Below are 26905 nucleotides of genomic sequence, written 5' to 3'. Positions count from 1 at the left end.
TAAGACTGCAATATTTTTACATTGCCAAATGACTATCCCAGTTTCCATAACACAACTGACTACTGAATACCGCTGTATAACCGATAGAACCCAAAGCATCTATGTAAAATTTCAACTCATGCGAACTTGACCACTTATCTGGGCGGAAAATCGAGGATCCATTGAATTTATCAAGAAAACATTCTCAAACTTTCAAATCCTCTTTCACCTCTTTGTCATGCTTATTTTGAAAAACGGCTTACTGATACCAATGGTAAGGTCTAATCAATCTCCTAAGGAATGCTCTGCTTGGCAAAACAACATTACATGCAAAGTTAAGTAAACCTATGAGCGACTGTAATTGTTTAAGTGTTAGTTAAACTCTTTTGTGTCTTTGCAAACTTTATTTTATCAATGCACTTTACTATTTTGTCATGAGGCAAACTAGACTCCATTTTGCTCGAATCCAGTTCATAGCCTAAATAAGTTATAGTCTGAAGAGGACCACACATTTTCTTCAGGGATATTGGAATGCCTATGTCAACACACCTTGATAAAATTGCTTTCAACTGTCTAACACATATTATTTAATGGACACTTTTAGATAATAATAAAATCGTCTAACACATGAGAAATACACGAAATACCCAGTTTGTTTTGTGCTATCCACTCTTGTGCCATCGAAAAACGCTCAAAGATCCTACATGAAGAACTAAGACCAAATTGAAGACATGTTTCCAAATAATACTTGTTCAAAAAACAAAACAAAAACAAACATATTTGAATTGAGAATAGTTTAAGTTGATTATCATAAAAGCAGATTTTATATCAGTTTTGCAACAATAGGCCCCAACTCTACAGTTCTTGATATGACTGATGGCATCTCTAACCGAAATATATTGAACAAATGATTCCTTGCGTGGAATGCCATCGTTAACTGAGTTGTTTCTAGGATAAGATAAATAATGAATCATTCTATATTCACCTGGTACCTTTTTCTCTACCAAATGGGGAACATTGTATGTCAGCAAATGGTTTAGAATCGAATGGACCTAATTAACACTCTACCCGTTGAAACTTCTTTTAATTAAGAATCTTTTTGTCCCCCGCCGCAAGGCGGAGCGGGGACATAGAAATGCCGTGGGTCCGTGCGTCTGCTTGTCACACTTTTTTGTAAGCGCTCTCATGCCTACAAATTTTGACGGATTTTCATTAAATTTATACCAAATGTTTAAACCACTATTACTTTGGTCGAGTTCGAAAATCAGCATTGGTCGATACTTTTTGTTGGAGTTATGGGACTTTGACTGCAATAATGACTCTGTTTTATCCAAAAATTGACCTTGTAAGCGCTCTCATGCCTACAAATTTTGACAGATTTTCATTAAATTTATTCCAAATGTTTATACCACTATTACCTTGGTCAAGTTCGAAAATCAGCATTAGTCGATACTTTTTGTTGGCGTTATGGGACTTTGACCACAATCATGACTCCGTTTTATCCAAAAATTGACCTTGTAAGCGCTTTCATGCCTACAAATTTTGACAGATTTTCATTAAATTTATACCAAATGTTTATACCACTATTACCTTGGTCAAGTTCGAAAATCAGCATTAGTCGATACTTTTTGTTGGCGTTATGGGACTTTGACCACAATCATGACTCCGTTTTATCCAAAAATTGACCTTGTAAGCGCTTTCATGCCTACAAATTTTGACAGATTTTCATTAAATTTATACCAAATGTTTATACCACTATTACCTTGGTCAAGTTTGAAAATCAGCGTTATTCGATACTTTTTGTTGGCGTTATGGGACTTTGACCACAATAATGACTCCGTTTTATCCAAAAATTGACCTTGTAAGCGCTCTCATGCCTACAAATTTTGACAGATTTTCATTAAATTTATACCAAATGTTTATATCACTAATACTTTGGTCAAGTTCGAAAATCAGCATTGGTCGATACTTTTTGTTGGCGTTATGGGACTTTGACCACAATAATGACTCCGTTTTTTTCCAAAAATTGACCTTGTTAGCGCGCTCATGCCTACAAATTTAGACGGATTTTCATTAAATTTATACCAAATGTTTATACCACTAAGGTCACGTTCCTAAATCAGCCTTGGTCGATAGACTCGATACTAGTATACTGCTTGACCGGCGGGGGACCCTGGAATTCTATTCTTGTTTCAATTATAACCACACAAATAAAAGCTGATCTAAGATGTTGACACTACAAGAGGACATTCACCAACAGACCCTAATGAAAAACTATTTATCAAATAGTTTGTCTCATGCAGTTTCGTTGTAACCAGACAGCCAATCTGCAAGTCTATTTGGTTTGATTGGTGTTGGGCCCTTGCTTGGTAAGAGGGAGTGATTTAGATGAATTGGCAAATTTGGTTGGATGTGGTGACTGACATTGGAATCTTTGTAGGACCTGCATTGCACTGCTTTCTTGAGTAGAACTGGAAACAGTTCCTCTGGGGATAGTTTTACTCAATTCTTTATGTGAATTAGTTGTTTTAATAAATTGCGAAGAAGTAAGACGTGCGTTTAAGTATAGTTCTATATGAACTTCACCCTTCTGCACCTGGCCATGTTCAATTAAGGATCAAAAGTCCTTTGCATATCTATACCAGTTACCTTTTGCATCCGCAATGTCCCTGACCGCTTTAAGATGTTTAGCGAGTTTAGCTTGCTCATGTGGATATATTATGCAATAAATAGCCTATTCCAAGCTGTAAGCCAGTCGTTCGTAGAAGATAATTCTCCATCAGTATCATCTCTCTCCACCTGGTGAATTGTAAGCATACCTGGCTTCATTAAATTCTCTACCTGAAGGAACATTTTTCCTTACCTTGTTTGTTTCGGAGTAGCAGATTACAGAAATCCACGTACTGCTTTGACGGTCAAAGCAGTATGTGGATTTCTGAAATCCACATACTGCTTTGACGGTGACCACATCTTTGATTTTAATTTATCAGGTACATGAGCTTCTATGGAGACCAATATACTCACAAATCCACTACTGGACATACCTGATGTTATCTTATCAGATTGATTAACGATTGCTGCCTGGACAGTTTCCTAATTTGTGTTATCCCCATTGATATATGAGTTTATTCTAGATGTGCATGCAATACTCCCCTGACTGGTGATGGCAGTTGGCTGGGGAGCATTGAACATGTTAGAATTTTCCTCCGTCAGGTTCGCAGTGACCTATTCCATGACCTGTTTTCTAATGGTTTCCAAAATCTCCGGAGAGATGGTAGAAGGAGAACTGGATTGTGGTACTGAGCCATTCGGAGATTGTTTTCCTCTTTTGGTCGATGTTCGATTCGTCAAATCTGTAGATTTTCGCATAGGTGCCATGAACACTATTGAAAATAATTGCTGTGCTGGTATTAGCAAATGGTATTTCAGTACACAATTTAAAGGTGATGATTGTCATGCAATTTTTTATAAAAAAAATTTTCTTTTTTTTTTTAATAAACTAATTGCATAAATATGTCTTTAATCATACAGCATAAGTGCAACGTAATTATTACAAGAGAAGATAAAATGTTGTTGTGTGAATGAACACAAAACAAATGCAGTCTCAGAAAGAAAATCAAATATGGCCTCTTTAAGAGGACCAAATACGGTCTCGTTAAGAGAACCAAATGCGGTCTCGTTAAGAGAACCAAGAACGTAAGAGGTTCATTTTCAAAAATTTTACACCGGGTTCAAAAATCTTTCAAAATAAACAATATGGAGAACTATTTAAACAACATGGCATGTTTCAGTCCTATACATGTATGAATATATACAAAGAAGAAACTTCTCATAATGGAAGATTTATATGCCAAACTGCATGAGTCAAATTTGTTTAAGTAATGTTTGTGAAACTTGAACATAACAAGAGGGTAAACTTATTTGTTCCACCAATGTGAAAGTACTTTGTACGAGATAAATGTATTCCTTTTACGTATCCACTCAAAACAATGTACAATTTTGGAGATTTTGTAGACTTGTCTTTCAAGAATTAATGTAAAAGAAAACTTCTAGTGCCAGAAAATATTATAATAATGAGTATGATGTGTCCTTTTTGACCGTTATGATGGGATGGATGGAAATAATTTTTTTTTGCCAGATGTGAAACGTGCAATAAATAAAATCCTTTTTATTATTTTCTGCAGTATATTTATTGAGAGAAGATTTGCAGATATCTTAATGCTACTTTAAGTTTTACTACTGGCGACCTTAATTTGAAAATGGCAAGTAGGTTGCCATTTGGCGACTTTGTCCAAAAGTCTACTTTGAGCCCTGTTGCCCAACCATAAGAATGATATGATCCGCCTGGAATCTTTCAATGAAAGGTACATCGTAATGTAAAATACCATCAATACTAGTAGTACGACCCCCTGTTCATTTGTACCTAATTGCATGTGAGTTAATACCGAGATCATCAACATACATGTACCTTAAATCTTCATAGTCTATATCTTAATGATGGAAATAACGGACACGAATCAAAACTTTGGTTGAATTCATTTTTAGCATATAAGATAAGAACTAAAATAAAATTGTTTGTAACAAACATAAGACTAATAGTTTATACAACGCTTACCATTTGAATTTTTAAAGAAATGGTCCAAAGGAACAGAATCGGTATTCGGTGTCCTAAAAGAAAGTGAATTAGCATGTCTTTCTAAACAAAGAGAGTCGCTAGAATTCCCGCGTTTAATTTCATTGGTCAAATGATGACTCCAACATTACATGACCAAATAGAGCACTCTCTACTCCTTTATAATACACATGAATAAGTGCGATAACCTGTAAGCCGAAAATTGTAAAATCAATATATATAAAGCATTTCAAGAAAATTTAAAATTCCTAAAAATTTCTTAAAATGTTGTTTTGCACTATTGATAATAAATTCTAGCTTTTGCATAGGAAATACATGGAGTGATATGATTTAAACCCCTCAAGATTATGAATATTATTCATTCTTTAAAAACTGGGTTTTTTGTTGTACAACTGTGCAATATAGCATAAGATAATGATGGAGTTTTAGATAATATTTTTTATTTGTGAAGAAACAAATGAATTCTTCACATTTTAGAACTAGTAGGGTTTGTAAGCTTTATTTCATGCTTGTTTTTTGCTATTTAAGCTCACCATACTGGGACATTAAATGATGGCTACGTCCCTCACGAGATCAGAATGGTGTATGACACAAAGGAAATGAGTGGGTAAGGGGCTCAACAATTCATCAATCAATATTTATATTCAATGTATCTTTTCCTTATGTTTGCTCTGGAAACTTTTGATCTTCATATTTCAGTTACACATCAAACATGCATGATCATGGCATATAAACAGAAGTAATCGTTTTTTGAATAAAGTTTATTTGATAAAATGTACAAACTCTTATAGCCAAATTAAGTTTTAGAAAACTAATAGCCAAAGGGTATTTGCCCTAGCTTTCTAGGAAAAAGTAATCTTTCACATTTTTTTGGCACTGACCACATGTAAATGTTTGCCAAACATCATGTTCATGGCTGTTATATCTATTAAAACCATTTTAACAAGGCCTTGGACTTTCAGTAGGACGTAGCTATCTATTTCTTGGGTCAAAACAAGTTAAAAATGATGCGGTTTCTAGCGAAATATGCACCGATTGCGTAGTCTTAGCTTAAAAGCCAGACAAATCTTGTTGATTTCAGAGAGCCGTGGTTGACAATGAAATAGACAGGCCTATGTCACATTGCTGTACATCACGGCTACCCAAAGTCCAAGCTCTTGTTAAAATGGTTCTATTCATATTCTGACAGAGAGCAGCTAGTAAATGATAAAAATGAACTTAATTTAACTTACTCAGATTTACCATTGGCAATATAACTAACAGAAGCATTGAATTCTTACTTTTAAAAATTATTGATCATATAATTAACCCATCACACTGTCAGATTATTCAGTTATCTGTACAGCATGGTGTGTTATAGGACCTACAATATCTAAAAATAAGAATAATGCTTAAGTAAAATGTATCTGTATCATAATTCACAAATATTCGTAATTTGTTTTTTGATGAATCTTTTACAAAGGAACATACAAGTTTGGGTATGATCATTCTCTTACTGAACATTTAAAGGACTGCAAATGATAGCATTGTCTAGCCACCTAACTATAAGTCATTTTTTTGATAATTGTCTAATTAAACTTATTTTTTTTTTTTATAAAAATGTAAACATTTATGTATATTTTCCTTAAATATAAATGACTTGGTCAAACAAAGAGAGATAAATTTGTATTTTGGGTTATAGCTCATTTCATAATAAAAACAAACAGGAAACGGAAATTTTGTTTAAAACATCTCCGCCCCCCCCCCCCCCCCCCCCCACCCCGTGTAACAAAAATTGCTATTTAGGGGTTTTATTTTAACAATAAAATGCTTTCTTTGGTGATTCATTTCGGATATGAAGGTAGCGAAATTACAGAAAAAATACATAACCCTGTTAGCGGTTTCACTCCTGTCAGTTTCGGCTGCTGTTAATTTTGACCAATCGATAAACGGGGCATTTAGGTTTCAGTCTGGCTGTTTCTATAGATCTATGAAATAACTATTAGTTTCCGTAAGAAATAGAGGAAATTATACTTGGTAGATGTAAATAAATATTGTTATTTAGCATAGTCATACCAAAGGGTTTGTTGTTTCACAGGGTAACATATGTCTACAGACCAAATACATTCCAAACTAAGCATTGTGCTGTGTAACGTTTCAAAAAATAATTAACAAATATGGATTAAAATGAAAATTTACTTTAATATTCAACGTAAAAATATGAAGTTTTAAAAAAGTATGTAAGTTTTTATTCACATATCAGCCGCTAAATAATATTTTCCTCACTCATAAAGACCGATTTCAATGAACTTTTTTTAGACCCCCCCCCCCCCCCCCTATAAGCAAAACTTTTGTTTACAAATTGATAATTTGACTACAAAGAAGAAGGTACAGTTTCTTCAATATTTGCCCTAAAATTCAGAAGTTGTTTATATCTCATAAAAATACACAAATACCATCTTGAACATGTATAAGTAAGTACCAGGTTAAAAACTTTTATCTTGTTTCAAAAAATAATTATGACTTAAATATTTTGGCATATTTCTAAGAATTAGTAAAAAATGATGAAAGATGACAAATTTTCTCATAATTTTTTGAAGAGGAAAATGTGTCAACAGCTGTCGCCCACAACGAAATTGATATATTTTATGTGATATCACATGATAAAGTTATAATATGAGTTTCATCGTGGGTGGCAGCTGCGAACATATTTTTCTATTCAAAAAACTACAAAGGAACTTGTGTCTTCTGCTCAGTTTTATGGAGATTATGGGAAAATGCACTGTTTATGACAATACAATTAATCTTGTGAAAGTCTAATCTCGTAACTATTTATAGATTCTTAATTTTTGGGTATTTTTATGTAAATAAACTTTACATTTTAATTTTTGTGATATTTTTAAAATTCACTATAAAACAGGGCAAAATATGTCTGAAATTGTACCTAGTTTTTTTTTGTTTTTTTTGATACAAATTAATAAGGATTTGATTAAACCTTTAAGTAGATAACTTTATTATTGAATATCTGACAGAAATTCCAAAATATTTGGATGTAAAATGTAGGGGGGAAATGGGTGTTAGCGTTTGCAGTTCTTTATTTAGGGGGTTTGCATTTTTCATAGATTGTTACATTATTATGTGACCACTGTTTTGTAGGGTGGCTGTCTGTAATGAGAACCCCCAGACCCCCCAGCCTGACGGCATCGAGTCCCCAATCATGTCTCCCCACAATGCTGTGGGCAGTACCACAGGGGATGGGTAATTCATACTCTTCTTTTTTCGTATTTTGACATGATTTAGAAAATGCATGTAGCGAGTTAATTATTTTAGACTATCTTTGACTGAAACTGGAACTAGTTTACAAAAACTACTGATATTTTGTTTTCTTAAAAATAATCTTCTAACCAATCTTTTCAGAAAATTGATCATTAATTTAATTTGGTAGATGTATAGTTTCAAATTTGTAAAATATGAATCACTTTTGAAATACATGTACTGTTTAGTGGGTTTCTGCAACAGATGTGAAATTTACCATTTCTTCTCAAATAATGGTGCAGCTTTTATTTTAATACTTGTAATTTTGGTAATTCAAAATATTATACGGTGAAGTTGACCATACAATGTATTCAGGTGCTTTAGGTTTGGAATGTGATGTAACTTATTAAAAGCCAAAATTATCTTCCTGCTGAAAAAACCCAGCTGTGTATTGTAAATTACGATAGTAGATTATATACATGTATATGCATGCAAAGTAAAAAGATGTTAAATGGAAAATAAAATTTTAGATTTTTCATATCAATCAAATTTAGATGAACGTTCAGAAAATGATACAGAGACAAATATTACCTTCGATGCTTGGATTTTAACCCAGTTCTAAATAGCTTATAATCCTCATTTTAAGTAGAAATATTTAACATGCTTCTTTAAACCTGACAAGCAACAGGAGAGTAAATGACAGTATTTATCGTATTGCTTCATTAAAATAGTTGCTAAAAGAAAAACAGTACATTTATGGTGATATTTTCAGGACAAACTACATGGATATGGACCAGTACGACCTCCAGGAGTTGCCAGGCATCGGGATGGACTACAATGCTGACAACGTGTTTGAACTGAATGACATTAATCTCAGTAACTTTCTTGTGGAAGCAGCTATGAATTTCAGCAACAACCCCAGTATGAGTGTTGCCAGCAACATGAATGGCAACATAAGTAATATGGATAGTTCCACATAAGCGAACATTTTTTATGTATTCAGGCAATGCAGACATGAATGCATTTATTTACAAATGTTTGTGTGAAATGAAACAAAACATATCGAAGTGCTATAAGTACATGGTGGTGTTACGTGTATTTATGTAAGGGTACTTGACTCAAGGAGACATACAAATTGTAAATGTGCATGCATTTTCTATGTCAGTTTTTCTGTCCGGCTTTATTTTTAAACTATGCAATATGTATATGTGTACATGTATGTATTGGTATTCATATAAGATCATGTCTTTTGAACTGAAAAAGATTATGGGTAAATGCTAGGTTAATATCCGTATCTAACTTTCGGGGATCTCAACAAAACTTAAGAATATCCTGGGATTTATATAAGTGTGTTTACTAAGTTATTTTTACTTTCAAACAAATTCTTCTGCTATTCATATACAAGTAATCAGCTTCAATGAGAATAATTTTGATTATGATTATTTTACTCATGAAATACATTATAATGTTTGTAAAAATTTATGAACTATAAATTCAATCCATGCATTTCTTCAAATCAAGACATCGCATCTTGGCACCAGCAGTAGAATACAACATAAGTACTCTGGAAAGGTATTCTAAATACCCCACGTTCGAGATACTTATATTTACCTGTATATAAGAAAAATTAATCTTGTAGAAATTAATTTGTTTTGTATATGTTAGTTGTTTGAGAAATTTCAATTTTCATGGAGTTCCAGAATTGCTTTTGTACATTATACATCTATCCTATATTATCCATGAAGAAAAATATTGAATTAATATAATGTACAATATATACATGTATTCTTGAACAGATTCAAATTTTTTGTGTTTTGTCACGTGTGAATTAGAAATGATGTATATGCTGTCCAAAAAAAGATATATATGCTGTCCTGAAAAATAGTTTTGTGACAGCATTGCACTATTGTAATTAATCAATGTGAAGAGAAAGTGAATTGCTAAGTATTTTTTAGCCTAGTACATGTATAACCATTTAATCACCAGTCTATAATAACCAGACGACTCATTCTTGTTTGAATGACATGTAATATACACATGTATCTTGTTTTGTGGGATAATCTCTCACTGATGCACTTTCTTCTATAGACAATTTTTGTGATGAATAGTTCTTTTGTGAAATGATGAATGATTTTGGGATTTAACATTTACAATATACTCAGATAATTTTGATGAGATCTTTTGGGGGGGGGGGGTTGCTTACTAGCTAACTAAAAATAAAAGAATTGAAAGGTCATTATGCAATGTACTGTAAAATGATTATGAGGGAGAAATAACCAACAGGAGATTGCTTAATAACAAGGAAATCACAAAATACCACAAAGTCAGAGTATGCATATTTACAGTAAATTTTACCACAAAAACAAGATTGCTTTTGTTCCTTCAACTTTCAGTTTGCATAAAACATATATTTAATTTGCCACACTTTTGTTAATAATAATGATAATTATTATTGATTTTGTTAATAATAATTATTGAAAAAAAATGTCATAACCCTCTTTAAAAAATTTATTGTACTGGGGTACCCTTTAGGTAGAATTCAAATCTAAGTTTTTTGTCATTATATTTACTGGCTGTTCATCATGGCACGAATTGTTTTTTGTTTTTGAGATTGAAGAAATTTTAATTTGTTTAATTATTTCATGTTATCATGAAAAACCATAATTTTCAAAGTTATATGTTGCAAAAAAGTTCTTCAAAATGACAAGTTGAGATAACCTTTAAACTCTGTCAAGTTTAATATAGAAATTTTTAGAAAATAAACTTAAATGAAAAAAAAACAACAGTTAAAAGCCAGTGTACCTGGTTGAATACCAATACATTTCAGCTTGGTTTATTTTTTGGTATTTTTTTTTATAATTTAATTTTGGCATGCTATTTTTTTTTGGTTGGAAAAAAAATTATTTATATATAGTTTTCCTCATATTATATGAGTTGAATATATCTTGGTTTGACATTCCTCAATTTATTCATTAACTTGTTGTCATTTTTTCTTACCTTGCAATTGCACAGGCAAATCGTATTATCTTTTGCATCTAACATTTGTGGGATTTAGTTTAGATTTAATATAAAACTTATATACTTTATTTCAATTCTTAAATCAAATATCATTAATATGGTTGTTGAAGGCAAGTTTCAAAATCCTTTCCTGTGCCATATAATTGCCATAATATTGTTAAATGTGCTTGTTACAAAGAAATGCATAGATTGTACATGCGCATCTGTATTAATTTAATATAATTTTTCGCTAGCGATGGTTTTTACCCCTTTCACTTTCAAATATCTTTTTTTGTACCAGTCTGAATTTTTCTCTAAAACTATGGTAACAACTTGAGAATATTTAGATTATCTTAATATTGATTACCTAGTCAACACTTCTGTTAAGAGGAGAAAAGAAAAACCAAGGTTAGAATCTACTGTGTAATGGGAAAGTTCTAGGGGTGTCACTGAAAGAGATCATTAGACATATGGCTGATTTGTGCCATGGAGAATTTTGTAAATGTGCCATTATAACGCACTGAATTAAAATTGAATTGGTTAAATTAAATATTGAAATAATTATTCATCATGTCAGTCACGTTATTAATTAGTGAGGGATATATTTTGGTATCAAATTTTAATAATAACCTAGTTTTATTTCTGTGCTACTGTTTTTAGCTCACCTGAGCTGAAAGCTAAAGTGAGCTCTTCTGTTCACATTTTGTCTGTCGTCTGTCTGTTCATCTGTCTGTAAACTTTTCACATTTTCGATATCTTCTCTAGAACCAGTAGGCCAATTTCAGCTAAACTTGGCACAGAGCACCCCTAGGCAAAGGGGTTTCAAAGTTGTGAAAAATAAGGATCACACCCATTTAAAAGGACAGATAATTAGAAACTTATGTGGAAGCACCCTCAGGTAGTGTAGATTTAAAGTTGTAAAAATCATGACCCCCAGGGGTAGGGCCACTATGCGGGTCGAATTTTTACATAGGAATATATAAAGTAAATCTTAAATTTTTTTCTCAGAAACCATAAGGCGAGGAGAGCTGAAACTTATGTGGAAGCATTCGTTTGTAGTATAGATTCAAAGTTGTAAAAATCATGACCCTGGGGGGTAGGGTGGGGCACAGTAGGGGTCCAATTTTTACATTGGAATATGTAGAGTAAATTCTTCTTCTCAAGAACCATTTGGCCAAGAAAGGCGAAACTTGTGTGGTTAGCATCCTCAGGTAGTGTAGATTCAAAGTTGTGAAAATCATGACCTTGGAAGGGGGGAGATGGGGGCCACAAGTGGGATTGATTTTTTACATAGGAATACATATATATCTTATATCTTAGAAACCAATTAGGCAGTGAAAGCAACCCAAGGTCATATAAATTCACAGTTGTGAAAATCATGACCCCGAGTGTAGGTTGGGGCCACAATGGGGGGGGGGGGGCAGATTTTTATATAGAAGAGTATAGAGTAATTTTTTGAAACTCTTTTACTCAGACAACGATCAGCCAGGAAAGGTGAAACTTACTGGAAACAGATTCAGGTAGTGCAAATTTAAAGTTGTGAAAATCATGTTCCGGGGGTAGTATGTGGTCACAATGGGGGTCGAATTTTTACATAGAAATATAAAGACTGAATTTTGAAAAATTCTTCTCGGACACCAATCAGCCAGGAAAGCTCAAACTTGTGTGGAAGTATTCGCAAGTATTGTAGATTCAAAGTTGTGAATATCATGACCCTCAGAGGTAGTATGGGGACACAATGGGGGATCATATTTCTACATAGAAATATAGGAGTAAATCTTTAAAAATCTTCTTCTCAGAAACTAATCAGCCAGGAAAGCTGAAACTTGCGTGGAAGTAGCCGCAGGGAGTGTTGATTGAAAGTTGTGAAAATCATGACCCCCGAAGGTAGGGTGGGGCCACAAAGAGGGGATGGTTGAACTTTTACATAGGAATATATATAGAGTAATTCTTTAAAAATCTTCTTCTCAAAAACCAATTAGCCATGATAACTGGAACTTGTGTGGAAGTATCCTCAGGTAGTGTAGATTCAAATTTGTGAAAATGATTAAAGTGGGCGACAATGGGGGGGGGGGGTCAAACTTTTACATAGGAATATTAATATTTAAGTTTTTAAAAATCTTCTTAGAAACTATTTGCTTAGAAAAGCTGTAACTTAAGTAGAAGCAACTTCAGATTTAAATATTCATATACGTTAAAATCAAAATTTTGAGGAGTAGGGTGGGGCCACATTTGGAATTCAATTGTTCAAAGGAAAACATTTTAATTGCTTGCAAAATTGGAAATGTTACCACAATTGGTTTTACTTATATGCAAGCATTTTGACATATCACTTATTCTTTAAAATTGTTTAGACTCTGGCCCCTGGATGATTCTTTGGCCTCATAGGGTGTTCAGAGTTTGATGTAGGTTTATATCCCATATATAAACAATTGTTTAAGATCTTTTTTTAGAACTGCAGTGTTCAACATGATTATAGAATCATCCTGTTAGAAAAGGGACTTGATTATAAACATAAGGATATTCAGGGGGAAAATGATTTTTTTTTATACATGATCGAAATGTATTACACCTGATTGTCAAAATATTTTGATTTTGTCTCCATTAAGCTGATTTTATCATGCCTATTGTTGCTCAGGTGAGCGATGTGGCCCATGGGCCTAGTTGAAAGAAGACGGTTTTATGTATAATTGTAAATAGAAAAGAAATATAATATTGTTAAAAGCTTTTTATTTTGTTTAATACAAATGTAGCAGAATTTTCTTACATATGCAATAATATTTTGAATAAATAACTCTATGAAATCATAGTTTGTTATATCACTTAATATCTAAAACATATTTGTATCTGTACTTAATAACGTGCAACACAAAACTAACTTTTAAAGGAAATTATTGAATGTTGCCCTTGTCCAATTGTTGGTCATTTTTAATCATATATTTCATCTTTTGTATACACTACATATAAAAATTTTATTATTAAAGCTATGTTGTGTTTAGATATGTTAATTTTTTGATCATGAGAAAAGAGGGAGTTTGAATTAATTGTCAACAAATTTAGCCATTAGATCTGCCAAAAAATATCAGATGCGATTTGTTAAGCTATTAAGATATTGCCTATTTAAAAAATATCCAAATATTTCGTTGTTTAATAAACTGGGGTATTTTCCTATGTTTTATTATATTGAGTGCTTCTTCTAAGGAGATCAATAAAGTCTAAAAATGGTCACAACCATTTTTGTCGCAAACCACCCAAACTTAACTAAAAATCAAAGTACTGAACGTACTGATAGGCGGAAGCATGATTGCAAGTTGCCAATGTCAAAGCATCTTCGCTAGCCAAGTGTCCGATTCGTTTTTCTCATCTCCCCCTTGGCAGATTTAGCAAGTCCATTGCTGCCATCTAGCGAGTTTTACGAGTTACCGTCCCTTGCGAGTAAAAATTTTAGCCAATCAGATTGCGCGTAACATATAACGCACTGTTTACAAAAATGGATTTGACAGAGGAAAAGAGAAAGGAGATCGAAACAACATTTAACGTGCCGTCTCTTAGAGAAAATCAAGTCAATGGAATAAAAGCAATATGTAACGGAAAAGATGTTTTGTAGGATTAAAAACAGGTAGTGGAAAGTCGATTATCTACGAGAGTTTACCTATTGTTTATCCATCTGCCACCATCATTGTTATCACAGCCCTCGTCTCGATAATGAAAGAGCAAACCCAGAGACTATGCAAATTAGGTTTCAAGGCAACATATATTGGACGTGATCCCACAGAAGACGACGCAATTAACGAGGGAATATTCAAGTTCATATTCGCCAGTCCTGAGGCACTAGTTGGTGACAGGAAATGGAGAGATGTAAGAGCAAACTTAAGGGACAGAATAAAGGTTATCGTAGTAGACGAGGCACACACCGTTGTACAGTGGTAAGTAAGTTTACATGCATAATATGCTAAAATCAATTTCTGTTCGTTCATATTGACTACATCATAACATATGTTAAATAAGATGCAAGTTATGATTCTCTGTGTAGGATATTTTGTCTATTGATAAAATCTTTACCAGTAATATTCCTTGTGAGAAATCAACACTATATTTTTTATTTATATTTTGTTTATTTATAATATAGGGGTGAGGGAAACAAACACCATGAGGCCTTCAGGGAACACTTCAGCCACATAGAACTTCGTGCCATTTGCCCTAATGTTCCGATAGCAGCTTTAACTGCAACTTCCGGTCCATTACAGCGCCGTAAAATTATGAAGAGTTTGTGCTTTAGGACATCGGAAACTGGTTATATCAGAGTCGCCAGACAGGAAAAATATCAAGATGTCCTCGATATGTATACCAAACAACAGTGACATTGAAGAGGTCTTCGGTTGGTTGATAGACGAGTTTGAAGCCAAAAAAGATGCACTTCCAAGACATATAATTTTCGCTGAATCTATAACTGACGTCTCTAAAATATATTCAATATTTCGGAAGCGAATTGGTATTGATAAAAGTGAAACCTACGAGATGTTCCACAGCAAAACTGTGGAAGGCAAGAAAGAACAAATTAGATCTGATATGACCAAAGAAGGCAAAATTCGAATCTTAATTTGTACGAACTCAGCTGGGATGGGTGTAAATTTCTATGGGGTTCATAATGTTATTCACTATGGCCTTCCAAGAGAGATGGATACTCTGGTTCAGCAGATGGGTAGAGCAGGAAGGGACGGTGAACCATCACATGAACTGATTATGTATAAGTGCCATAAGGGACAATTAAAACAAGTAGAAGAGGAACTTGTGCAATTAGCAAAAGATATGTGATATTTGTGAAAAACTTTGCAAATGTGAACTAAATGATTGTCCAAATACTCATCCTGCACTTCTGTTTGAATTGCAAGAAGATTCACCTGATCAAATGAGCCGAGATGTTAATTCATCAGACAGGGTACTTTTAAGACAGAAATTGGATGCATTAAAATTCAAACTGTCCGACTTTTCAACACTTGTGAAATCAGACTTTATACATGGTCTATCTGATGATGTCATTAATTATGTAGTTCAGCATGTAGAAAACATTTTTACACCTGAAGACATTTTACAAAACTGTCCAATTTGGTCATATGATGTTGCAGATCAAATTTCAAATGTTATAAATGAAATATTTGGCGATGATATTATGTACAATGTCATAGATACTGATGATGAAAATAAATTTTAGTTCCTTTCAGAACTGGTATGCTTTTTATTATGAAAAAAAAGAGATTGCGAATTTTGTAATTAATGTACATGTATATCCTCCAAATATTTAAAAAAATTAAACAATAAAAACAATAGATTTCATTTCTTTAATTACGTGCTTACATGACATATCCTCATGTGGTTTCATATGACAGTCTCTCTTTTTGTTTATTCAACCACTTGTGCAAATTTACTACGTTTACTCTTGAAAACATGTCACAAAAAGATTTAAAATTGTCATATTTTCTCCCTGGAATATAACTGAACACATTTCCAGCAGACAACTCATTCACCATAAGAACAATGTCGTTGTTGGCACGGGCTGGGCGAGTGATGCCAGATTTTTTCAGGCCAGACTTTTGAATTAAATTTTCCCTGATCTCATCCTGAATTTGGAGAGTTAATGCTGATTTTCGGGCACTTTCATAAGTTACATTGGATCCTTGGGATTGCAGCTTTGCTTTTAGTCGATGAACTAAAATCCCTACCAAATTATCATTGGGAATGTTATGACCTGCTCCTCCTTTTAAGTTGGTAGTGCAGTTCCATTTGTACTCGTACGCTTCTCTCGGACTAAGCAAGCAGTGAAAATTTGCTAAAAATCTGAATAGCCATATTTGGTATTTTGTGTGATGTCCGATCCCTGAGAGAAGCATTTGAAATTTAGAATTGTTCATAATTCTATTACCATCTCCGAGTTGATAGGCATCACTGGTGTCTCTAAGTAAAAGAGCACATTTCATAAATGATGCCCTATAAAGGGCGACTCGATCAAGATTTTCACCAGCATCTTGGTTCTGTTGATATAGCTGCCACTCGTGTTCTTTTACAAGGTGATTTTTCAAATGTCCACGTGTCTTGTAAGGTCGCCGACATTCAACACATGAGTATTTCCCTTCACCTGCATCAAACATGTCCTTGATTTGCTGCTCCTGCATATCAAGTTCTTCAGAAGTGTGTTCCAAGGTGTGCAAATCTAAGGGGAAAAAATTTGATTAATTACAAACCTTGTCACTTTATATCAATTCCTATTACCGTAAAAGATTACATGCATTACATCATACAGGATTCTAATTTTTCACTTCATAGAAAAAGCATGTACCATAAATATACATACCATTTTCCAGATTGATATACTTCCTCTGTATTTCTGAAGCAATATTTGCAATGAATTGCACCTTGTCTTCAGATGAGACTGCCTCAAAGAGAACCTGATTGGACTTTGGTTCAGATCCGATATCTTCCATGCCCAAATGATGTATGCAAGCTCCCACTATGAAAGCATCTAAGCAATCGTCAATGAAAGCTGAGTGGGCCCTAAGAACAAACATAAGATCCTCATAGTGTCTTGAATTTTTAAATATTACAAAAAGTTAATGAAAAAGAAATTGAATTGCTTGCAGAAAATTGATTAGTTAAAATCAATGAAACAGGATGATATTCATCTGAAGTTGAAGAGTACCGGTACACGCAATTGTAATTGAAGCTTGGTATATTTTGACTGCGATCTTTTAGAAATCTAAAGTCATGGATACATACAGATTTTTTGCTGATAAGTTCCAATAACAAATTTGAGATGAAATATTCCAATGAACATGATAAAAAAAATAATTTTAAATCCTAGATTTTGTAATACTAAATATGTAGTAGCCAATTGGTTTCCTGTAGCTATCAATAACTCTGTCTGATCCCTGGACATCAACTCTGTGAACACTGTTTCTAAGTTGGGAAAGAGTTCCACGGTCAGTTGTAGATGAAGCCTTGTAGAACTGCTGGTATAGAATCTGCATGGAACAATTAAATGTTAGTATTTCAATGGAAATTGTTTTCATAATCACATTTGTGTATACAGTGTATAATTTTGAAATTTGTTACTTTTATAATTACAAAATATACTGTGTAGATATAAAGATAAAGCTGTTAGACCATGTGCTTTATTCAACTCGTTCACTAAAAGTAACTTTACAGGATGAAGAGCTCCCTTAGGGGGAGATAAGTAAAACATAAACAAGAGTTACTTCTCTTGTCATTGCATATTAAGTAAACTAACATTAATTATACTTTTCTCTTTTTTGAGCATAATGTACAGGTAAACAAAACTAAAAATGACAAAAGTTCAGAATTAATTAGAATGTGTCTGGTTTAAGAATAACAGTAATTCTGTCCATTTAAAACACAAAGTCTGGCAACATCCGTCCTGTCTGAAGAATCTTCAAAACACATAAACCATTTGCTCCTGCTTTTGTTAGGCAATTTGCGAGCTGTTTTTGTCCAGAACACCACTGAATTTTCCTCACATCTCCTTGAGTAACTGCTTCAGTCAATGCAGCGATATCAATACGAAGTCTCCTGTCCTCCACCAGTTTTGTCGAATGCACAGATTCTATCACACTCTTATTGTCTATAAATGCATAAATTTCAATGGATTTGCTGGGGACTCCTAAAATTTCCTCTAACATGTGTCGATAGTAAAAACTTGCCTCCAGTCCTTCTTGTAGACTAAGCGCCTCTGCTGCTAGCGTGGAGCGGACAACTCTTCTTATCTTTTTAGCCTGCCAGAAAAGGGGACAGCATTTCCCTTGTCTATCCATAATCCAGATAATGACTCCTTGAGTACTTCCCACTCCATCATTCAGGTTTCCTAGAGATGCATCGGTAAATGTCATTATCTTCACTGAAGTGAGATCTAAAGCTGGAAATCTCAGAATACTTTTGAAGTCTTTAAGCCTATTTATGGTTTTCGTTGCTCTGATTAAGTCTGCCATGTTTCCACTTCTTAGCTTAGTGCTCATGTCTATCATTTCAAATGCAAGGTCTGGTCTTGACCCCTGCACTGCCCAATTGATCTGCCCTATGATCTGTCTGTATGCAGTCTGTTCTTCAGTGCTTAGCTGACTTTCCTTCTGATATGCTCTCAGGGGATCAATCTCTATACTTTGTAACTTCTCCATGTAACTAGTGTGATCCAGTTCTATCCCTTCCTGAGTTTGCTTAACGTAGAAACCAATATATGGAAATTGGCATTCAGCAATTTTTCCTGCTGAAAACCTCTCTCGAAACCTGCAAATCTGCCCCTCAAAGATTTCGTCCCCAGCATGGAGAAAATCATCAACATGAGAGCAGATGATTCCATGAAGCCTTCCATCCTTTCTATAGCAGAAGAGAGCCGGGTCTACGCTACACTGTTCAAAGCCGAGTTTATCAAGTTCTTCTTTAACACTTAAGTAAAACTGTCTGGCACCATCTTTCAGTCCATAAAGACAGTGTTTTAACTTCCATATCATTCCTACAGGAGTGATACTTTCCTTTGGAGGTTGAAGATAAACATCTCTATCAAGTTTTTTTCCTTGTAAAAAAGCTGACTTAATGTCTGTGGTTTTGACATCCCAGAATTTACTTGCTGTTATTGTCAGAAATATCTTAAGACCCCCTTTTCCAACTGTCGGACTGTCTCTTGGAATATCAAATTCCTCCTCAAATCCACGTGCTACAAGTCTTGCTCTTACTTGTTCTTCTTTTGAAGTGATAACCCATCTTGTAGATAGTCTATTTTGTCCTTCATCCAGAACCTCAGTGTATGTGTCAAAGTTTTTGAGCTTCTCTAGTTCATTTTGTTTAGCTAGGGATATATTGTCACAGCTTGTATTTTCACATGTTGTAGAATTAACACATTCATCGCTGATTCTTTCCCAAGGGAGCCTACTTAGGTCTATGCTCTTTTGTTCTTCACTCTCAACATCTTTTACATTATACCAATTTCTGTTATTACCAGAAGCTTTGCCTGCTCTGCCAAGAATTGTTGCCTTTATCCAATTTTCATCCTCCGATCCCATCTTATACTGAATGTTGTCATTTGTTTTTAGTGCAAAATTGCGTTGAGGAGGTAAAGGTAACTTCTGTTCCTCTTTGTTCTCTGACAGGTATTCAGAAACTGTACACTTTTTAAGTTGCTTTTCACTTGCTTTTCCTTGGTGTGGTGTTCTTTCTTTATTTGTGCCTGTAGTTTCAGTGTCTGATATCTTCTCTTCTACTTGAGTACAGCCTGCGGTTGCTTTTTGTAATCTGTTAGGGGACACTCGAACAAAAACTCCCCCATGGCGAACAAAAACAACTTTTCCATCCTGAAACACAACTCTACCAGGTCCAAGCCATCTGTCTCTACCCTCACGCTTGTAGTACACCAAATCTCCATTTTCATAACATTGTTCAGCTGCTCTCACTTTGTTCAGTAATGCCCGTCTGATTCTCTCATCAGCTTCTGCCTCTATGTATGCTCGTCTGGTGCTGTACAGTAAATTCAGATGTTTAGCAAAAGTCTCACTCACTGTACGGCCTTCTAAAGCTGGTAACTTGTCTGTCATAATGTTGGGTAGATTGGGGTTCCATCCAAACACAAGCTGGTGGCTACTAAAGCCGTTCCACATCTGTAATACATTCCTTGCCATGTTAGCCCAGCACAACAAGCTCTGCTCATTTACATCTTTGTAGTCCTGTTCCAATTTTGTTAGCATCATATCCGTTACGGAGTGCACTCGTTCACACAAGCCGTTCTGAAATGGGCTTTCACCTGCGGATGTGCACACTTTGACGTTCAAAATTGATGCCACTTCTCGCATTTCGTCAGAGTTAAATTCTCCTCCATTATCTGTCATAATTGCACCCATAACACCAAATATCCCTATCCAGTGAGACATGATTTTATCAATGACATCAGTTGTCTTTTTCCTCTGGATAAAAATGGAAATTGTGTATCTGGACCACATGTCAATCAAATGTAAGATCCACTTTCCTCTCCAGTACTTCAGATCCATGGCCACCTTCTCATTAAAGTAAGTCGCCATTGGAAATGACACAACAGGCCGTGAAGGGGTTCTTGCATAGGTCTTGCACACATCACATCTCTCTTCTATTTTTTCAAGATCCTCGTCAAAGTTGTCTCGCCAAGCACCCGCATCCTGTAAGAGGGATACTAGTCGTTTCTTTGGTGGGTGCGCAAACTGTCGGTGCAGTTTTAACAGAGTTGAGTATCTCTTTTTTGGGTCTACATCATCAATCCTGACTGAGCAAACTTCCTCAACAGGTATCATTTCTGCTTTATCTATGGGAATACAATAATGTCCAGAAGAGGTCACATTAAGGTTCATTGTTTTCCCTAAAATCTCCGCTGTGTCATCCTCTAAGTTCAACTTTACACCAGCAGTTTTCATAGCCGTTCTTGACAACAGCAACGGAATGTCTGAATCAACAACATCAGTTATTATGGTCACATCTTTCCCTGCTATACGAGCTGGAATTGCAAATTCTCCTTCAGATTTCAGACGAGTCCCCCCTCCAAACTTAAACATTTTTCTGCCTTCAGTTTTCTTAACTCTATTTTTGTCCAAATCATTGAGTGAATCGATGTATGTGTTGATCCATGCACTACCACACACAGTACTACTGCAGGCACTGTCTAGGACTGCACAATTTCTAGCTTCCATCCCCAGGTGTCTTATTTCCTTTGGTTGGTAACCTGTAAACAGTACGAATTCTTCTTCTTCAGTTGAACATGCATTTACTTTTGCCATATTTTCCCAACTATGAGGACATGCTGCCATCAGATGTCTATATGACCCGCAAGACTTGCATGTCAACACATTTCCATCTGGTCCTGATGGATTCATACTCTTTTTAACTGCTGAACTGCCTGCTCTTGATTGTCCCCCATGCTGACCTCGATAAAAGCCTCTACTTTGGCCACTTTGAAATCCTCTGCCCCACATCTGCTCACTTCTTCCCCCTCCTCGATAAAATTTGTTGTTCCTCATTCTAGCATATCCAGCTGCCATCAGCGCTTCTTCGTTCTCTGCAAGGAATGCTGGTTCAAGTTTAATGGACATTGGTGTAGAAGAAGAATGTCCTTCACAAGTTTCACCTTTGAATTTTTTAAGGGATTTCTTAGCTTCCTCATACAGAGTTTCTTTATTTTCAAAATTCATTCCTGTCAAAACAATCATTCTTTCTTCTTTGCTAATTTGTGATCTTTTGAGTAATTTGAATGCTAAAATCTCTGGAGGTAATTTCATATTTTTCTTCTCAATTTTTCTGTATTTAGCATCAAAAATGGAAATGTATTCATTGACAGATTGTCCATCAGACCTTTTAAAATCTTCAAAGTCTTCAAATTTCTCTAAGCTATCTGCTAAATCATCTTTGGCCAAATGTTTGTCCAAAAATTCTATCAATGTTTTCAAACCTGTCTCTTTTTTGAGATCCTCCAAATTCAGCTGATCAAACACTTTTTCTCTTATCTGGGACTCATCATTTTCAGGAAGAGACAATGCTATAGCAACACCTTGTTTCTTTTTATCTAACTCAGTGACCTCTTTCCATGCTAAAAGTTCTTGCTTGAAGAGTTCATAACTTTTGATTTTAGGATTGTACCAAGGGGGGTTGATTTTTGTTGACATTTTCTCAGTCCACTAACACCACTGTTTTTCACATTTATCAAACTCTGAATAACAAGTAATTAATTGTCACACCTCGCTTACACTGTTTCTAACACTAGGAATCACCAATTTTCTTTCAACCACGCTCTGCTACCATTGTTAGACCATGTGCTTTATTCAACTCGTTCACTAAAAGTAACTTTACAGGATGAAGAGCTCCCTTAGGGGGAGATAAGTAAAACATAAACAAGAGTTACTTCTCTTGTCATTGCATATTAAGTAAACTAACAAAAGCTTTTATGCTTAAAACCAGTCTAACAATTTTTTAACTGTAAAATGTCTTGCACAAGCATGTTTACTTCATAATGTATCTTTACATATAATATATATAAACATCATGCAATAAAAATCAATGAATATATAACATGCATCAAGAATAACAGTAAAACCAAATGCAAATGCAAAACACCAAAAAGTATGCAAGAAAAAATGTGTCTAGAAGCTTTATTCCCCCTAAGACTTGTAACTACTGCACTATAGATGAATAAAATAACAACTGTTGATATAACTACATGAACATGTATTTCATCATAACAACATCCCAGACCAATCCACTGAACTTCAAAGAACATACAGTAATGGCTAATTTAAGAATGTAATCATATTTACCCAGTTTATAATTTTTCATACTTTAATTTAGTTATACACAGTGGATATTTAGCTTGATGAAATACATGTAGCTCTAAAGGGAAACTGTAAAAGGAATAAATGAAACAAATAGTAAGTTGTCTACCTGACATTTGAAACTTTGAACTGTAACTTCAAGACAAACTTAAACAGGGTCGATAACTTGTTACCAGACATAGATTCATCATTCTATGTAGTCCTTCTGGTCTATGTATTACACCAGCTATTTGTTCAAAATCTGTTGCTCCATTTAGCATTGCTAACTGTGCAGTATAGGCTCTTTCATTTGTGAGAACATCCCCCCCAAATACTTTTTTTCTGATGACAGAAGGATGTTCTTCAGCTGTATGGGGGATGTAATTACGGTGGATATGCTCTAATATACTGATCATGTCCTCGTTCTTATTCTCACTTTTGTCTAGTAAATCTGATATCACAAAGTCAGATTTTGTTGACAGTTCTTGCATGTGAGGATGTTCAATACATTTTGGAATGTAAGGTTCATATTTTTGAAAGCAAGGGAAATATTTCACCATAACCTTCATGATATGATGAGTAAAGCTACTCTCCAGAGACTGGCAATCTGTGACACTGGGAATAAAGATGCTGTTCTCAACTGCTGTAATAGGTGTCACAGGAACTTCTATACTTAAATCTAAGTTTGTAACTCTCCGTTTCAAACCAACCAAAAAGAACCAATGCCAGCTTTGTCGTTGCTTATCTTTGCTCATATGTGAGGGACTCTTCGCTATGTCAAAATTATCTCCTATTATATTTATCCTCACCTGTATTTTGTTCAAGGGCTATCTTCTCTGATATGACAAGTTTCTGAATATTATGATCAGTTTGTCTTGCTATGAAGTCTGTCTTCTTCTTTGCAGCAGCAGATGATGACACACAAAGACCAAGCTTGTTCAGAAGATTTATGCACTGAAATATTAATTTCAAATAATTGACAAGAAACATAAACATGCACTGAAGATAATACATGCAATCAAAATATAGCAAATTATACCAAAACTCACTTTGCTTTCCAACGTTACAAAGCAGGATGTCATGCACTTTAAATATCTGATATAATTTATAATAATGTAGGGCTAATTCTTAACTCATTTCACAAATATTCTGTAACAAATAATAATACAATTTTATTGGTAAATACCTCATCTGTTGCACCACCATTATCTAAAACTTGAGATACTGCATGATGAAATGCAGACATGTGCATGTTTTTCTGTTTCTGAATAATAGCAGAAATCATAGCAACGGCTACAGATTTTTGATCGTCAAAGACACCAGAAATTATCTTTAATAGGACAGGAGAGAACAGTTGGAACTCTAAATTCCATGTTTCAAAGTTCACGGTGGCCAAATCATCACTTGATGTTCTTCTTAGACATGAACCAGTCTTAGTTGATGAAAGTTTGGATAGCTCTTTTTTTTAGATCTTTGAGAACAGAGTTCAAGATATTTTCTTTCAAACTGGAGTTGTAGAGAAGCTGTGATACTCTCTGGTGGGATTCACCTCTTGTCATTCCCCTGATGATGTCCTGGTACACCCCAGCTGGAATCACTTTAGATTTAACAGATTCCTTTTTACCTCTAAATACAACCTGCGGGTGAAAGAAAAAAAACAGCATAAGAGAAATATAATATGCAGATATGGTATTACCTGCTTAGTTACAATGTAGCTATTTAAAGTGATTCTTGTGTTCAACCTATTTTATTGTATTTTTTTGTGTATATTTGTTTAGGAAATAAAAAACCATTTCTAACATAATTGAAAATCCACACTTTAATCACTAAGTAAAATAAAGAAATAAGCAGAAAATTTGTTCGCCCCGTCTTTCCTACAGCTACAACAAAAATGACAGAAACTTATGATCTATAAAATGTTATATAATATAACCCTCAAAAGTTGGGTATTAATTAACAAACTTCTTTTTAATTTCAATCTCAAAAACAATAACAATTAAAAAGCAATGCTATATGTAGATGTCTCAGTAAAGAAGTCTTTCAACCTCAATTACCTGTGTAATTCAATATACATGTACAGTGTACATTATTTTATCAATATGTTTATAGTGTAATTATGTATGTATATACCTTGATTTTACTGGGGGAAAACAACTGAATTTTGGCTCTTTTTTCCTTCTTTTCCTCTTGTTCGTGGGTTTTCTTCGAGCATGACGCTTGGCTATCTGAGATTGTGGTTGACCCTGTTAAATCTGACTGACTAGATGGAACGAACAGTTGTTTCACTTTTCTCAGCGTTGGCGAATGGATAATGTTGTGTTTTTTGGACTTTGGTGTCCACATTCTAGGCTGATGCAAAGAAAATTCTCCTTGGTATTTCTGCCTTAAAGTCCGAATTAATTCCAACCTATCTGCTTTTAAGGATTCAAGTTTCGTTTTTATGTCGTGTTCAAGTTTCGACAGTTTGTTCAGCTTGTTCCAACACATACCGCAAACATAGTTGCTCCCCTCATCGTCTGGATGTGGAACACAATCTATTACCTCTAGCAGCTGATCACAAACCCCGAACGTCTCGCCAAAAATTGTTCTTCTTTGTTTTTTAGGCAAAACGCCGTGACAAAGTCGACAACACGGATTGTCACTGGGCGCCGCCATTGCTCTTACCGAACATATTTGTATGGCGCAATTTGACTGGATGCCCTGGAAAGTCAAAGCTAGCCTGGTTCCCGAGGCCTTGCACAATCGGAAGGCCTCGGGAACCAGGCTAAGTCAAAGCGCGATGATTTGAAAGCTTACAAATTCGGCTAAATCTGCCAAGGGGGAGATGAGAAAAACGAATCGGTCACTTGGCTAGCGAAGATGATGTCAAAGTGTTACTATAACTATTTTCTCCTTAAGAATTTGTTTGATAACATAAAACACTATTCTAATATGTCAATTAAGGTATATACATGTAGTAAATGTGGAATTACTCAGTTACTGCACCAGATTAGTCTGGATCATGCCTTAAATAAAAATTAAATGAGAAAAGCAATTTAAACATCAAAACATTTATTTTGTTAAGTACATTCGTATAACAGTTGATACTGATACTTAGTATGCAAGCTGAAATTACAAGTATATATTTTCATTATTATGCCGATTTATTATAAATGTTCATTTTGACATAAAAATGATGAAAGAATCTTATAGCATTAGAACTTAGTAAACTGAACTTCTGAAACTGCAGTATTCTATTCTTTACAATAATGTTTCACCAAAATACAGAAGTTACATTTGTACACCACTTGATTACAGTATTTTACACAATCAAGTAGTCTGTGTATCACTTTGCTTACCTGAGAAGCAATAGCCTTGAGAAATAAGTTTTATAGAATAATACACAAAATATATAGACAATGTGTAGTAAAAAGGTAAATAATAAAGAGATTTTGAAGTGTTCTTAATATATTCTCAAGTTTAGCAGGATGATTTCAAAGTCATTTTGTATATGGAGAATTGCAGACCTCTAAATGATCCTCAGATTGCAGTTCATACATTTTGTTGACAAATGTTTAAATGTATAAAATTTACTTACTGTACTGTACACCAAACATATTTTTAAATTACAAAGATCAAACATATATGCAAATGTTGAGAATTACAATACAATATAAAACCCCAGTAATTTATGGATAGCTATAGATTGATATTCAATAATGTACAAATTATGTGTCCTTTACAATTGCTCCATGTTGTA

General features: G+C 34.3%; 3 protein-coding genes across 9 annotated transcripts in view; 2 read left to right on the top strand and 1 right to left on the bottom strand.

The window, feature by feature from the left end:
• Positions 1-13650, top strand: part of LOC105335326 (signal transducer and activator of transcription 5B) — a 179915-nt gene extending 166265 nt beyond the window's left edge. For 4 of the 5 annotated variants that reach the window (XM_066084668.1, XM_066084669.1, XM_034453996.2 and 1 more), the window contains 3 exons: positions 5141-5219; positions 7748-7849; positions 8619-13650. In XM_066084668.1, the coding sequence (XP_065940740.1) occupies positions 5141-5219; positions 7748-7849; positions 8619-8826 (389 nt within the window). In that variant the 3' untranslated portion in view covers positions 8827-13650. The remainder of the gene's footprint in view (positions 1-5140; positions 5220-7747; positions 7850-8618) is intronic. The other variant, XR_010714000.1, reaches the window with a different exon arrangement.
• A 356-nt stretch (positions 13651-14006) lies between these two features.
• LOC117688612 (ATP-dependent helicase wrn-1) lies at positions 14007-16127 on the top strand. Its single transcript, XM_066084672.1, is given in 4 exon segments — positions 14007-14439; positions 14442-14769; positions 14973-15123; positions 15125-16127. Coding segments are annotated over 4 exon segments (1119 nt in total). The 5' UTR covers positions 14007-14333; the 3' UTR covers positions 15659-16127.
• A 41-nt stretch (positions 16128-16168) lies between these two features.
• LOC105325542 (uncharacterized) lies at positions 16169-25858 on the bottom strand. Of its 3 annotated transcripts, XM_066084674.1 has the most exons (6): positions 25297-25858; positions 24353-24803; positions 23976-24120; positions 17712-17859; positions 17193-17392; positions 16169-17051 (listed from the first exon to the last, which is right to left on the bottom strand). In XM_066084674.1, the coding sequence occupies exons 5-6, from the start codon at positions 17320-17322 to the stop codon at positions 16210-16212; spliced, it is 972 nt and encodes a 323-aa protein (XP_065940746.1). In that variant the 5' UTR covers positions 17323-17392; positions 17712-17859; positions 23976-24120; positions 24353-24803; positions 25297-25858; the 3' UTR covers positions 16169-16209. The 3 variants fall into 3 exon arrangements, with proteins under 3 accessions (XP_065940746.1, XP_065940745.1, XP_034315311.2); XM_066084673.1 differs by having other exon boundaries at positions 17193-17859; XM_034459420.2 differs by lacking the exons at positions 23976-24120; positions 24353-24803; positions 25297-25858 and adding an exon at positions 23297-23965 and having other exon boundaries at positions 17193-17859.
• Positions 25859-26905: the final 1047 nt, after the last annotated feature.

Source organism: Magallana gigas, chromosome 5 (assembly GCF_963853765.1).
Source record: "Magallana gigas chromosome 5, xbMagGiga1.1, whole genome shotgun sequence".
Classification (NCBI taxonomy): Eukaryota; Metazoa; Mollusca; class Bivalvia; order Ostreida; family Ostreidae; genus Magallana; species Magallana gigas.
This window is presented reverse-complemented; position numbering and strand designations above follow the sequence as displayed.

Bases quoted from the DNA above. Each gene is read 5' to 3' on its own strand.
- LOC105325542 (XM_066084673.1), bottom strand. From the start codon at position 17,406: ATGTTTGTTCTTAGGGCCCACTCAGCTTTCATTGACGATTGCTTAGAT. The intron at 17,052-17,192 runs GTATGTATATTT...TTTTCCCCTTAG, and splicing joins GTATATCAATCTGGAAAATG to ATTTGCACACCTTGGAACAC.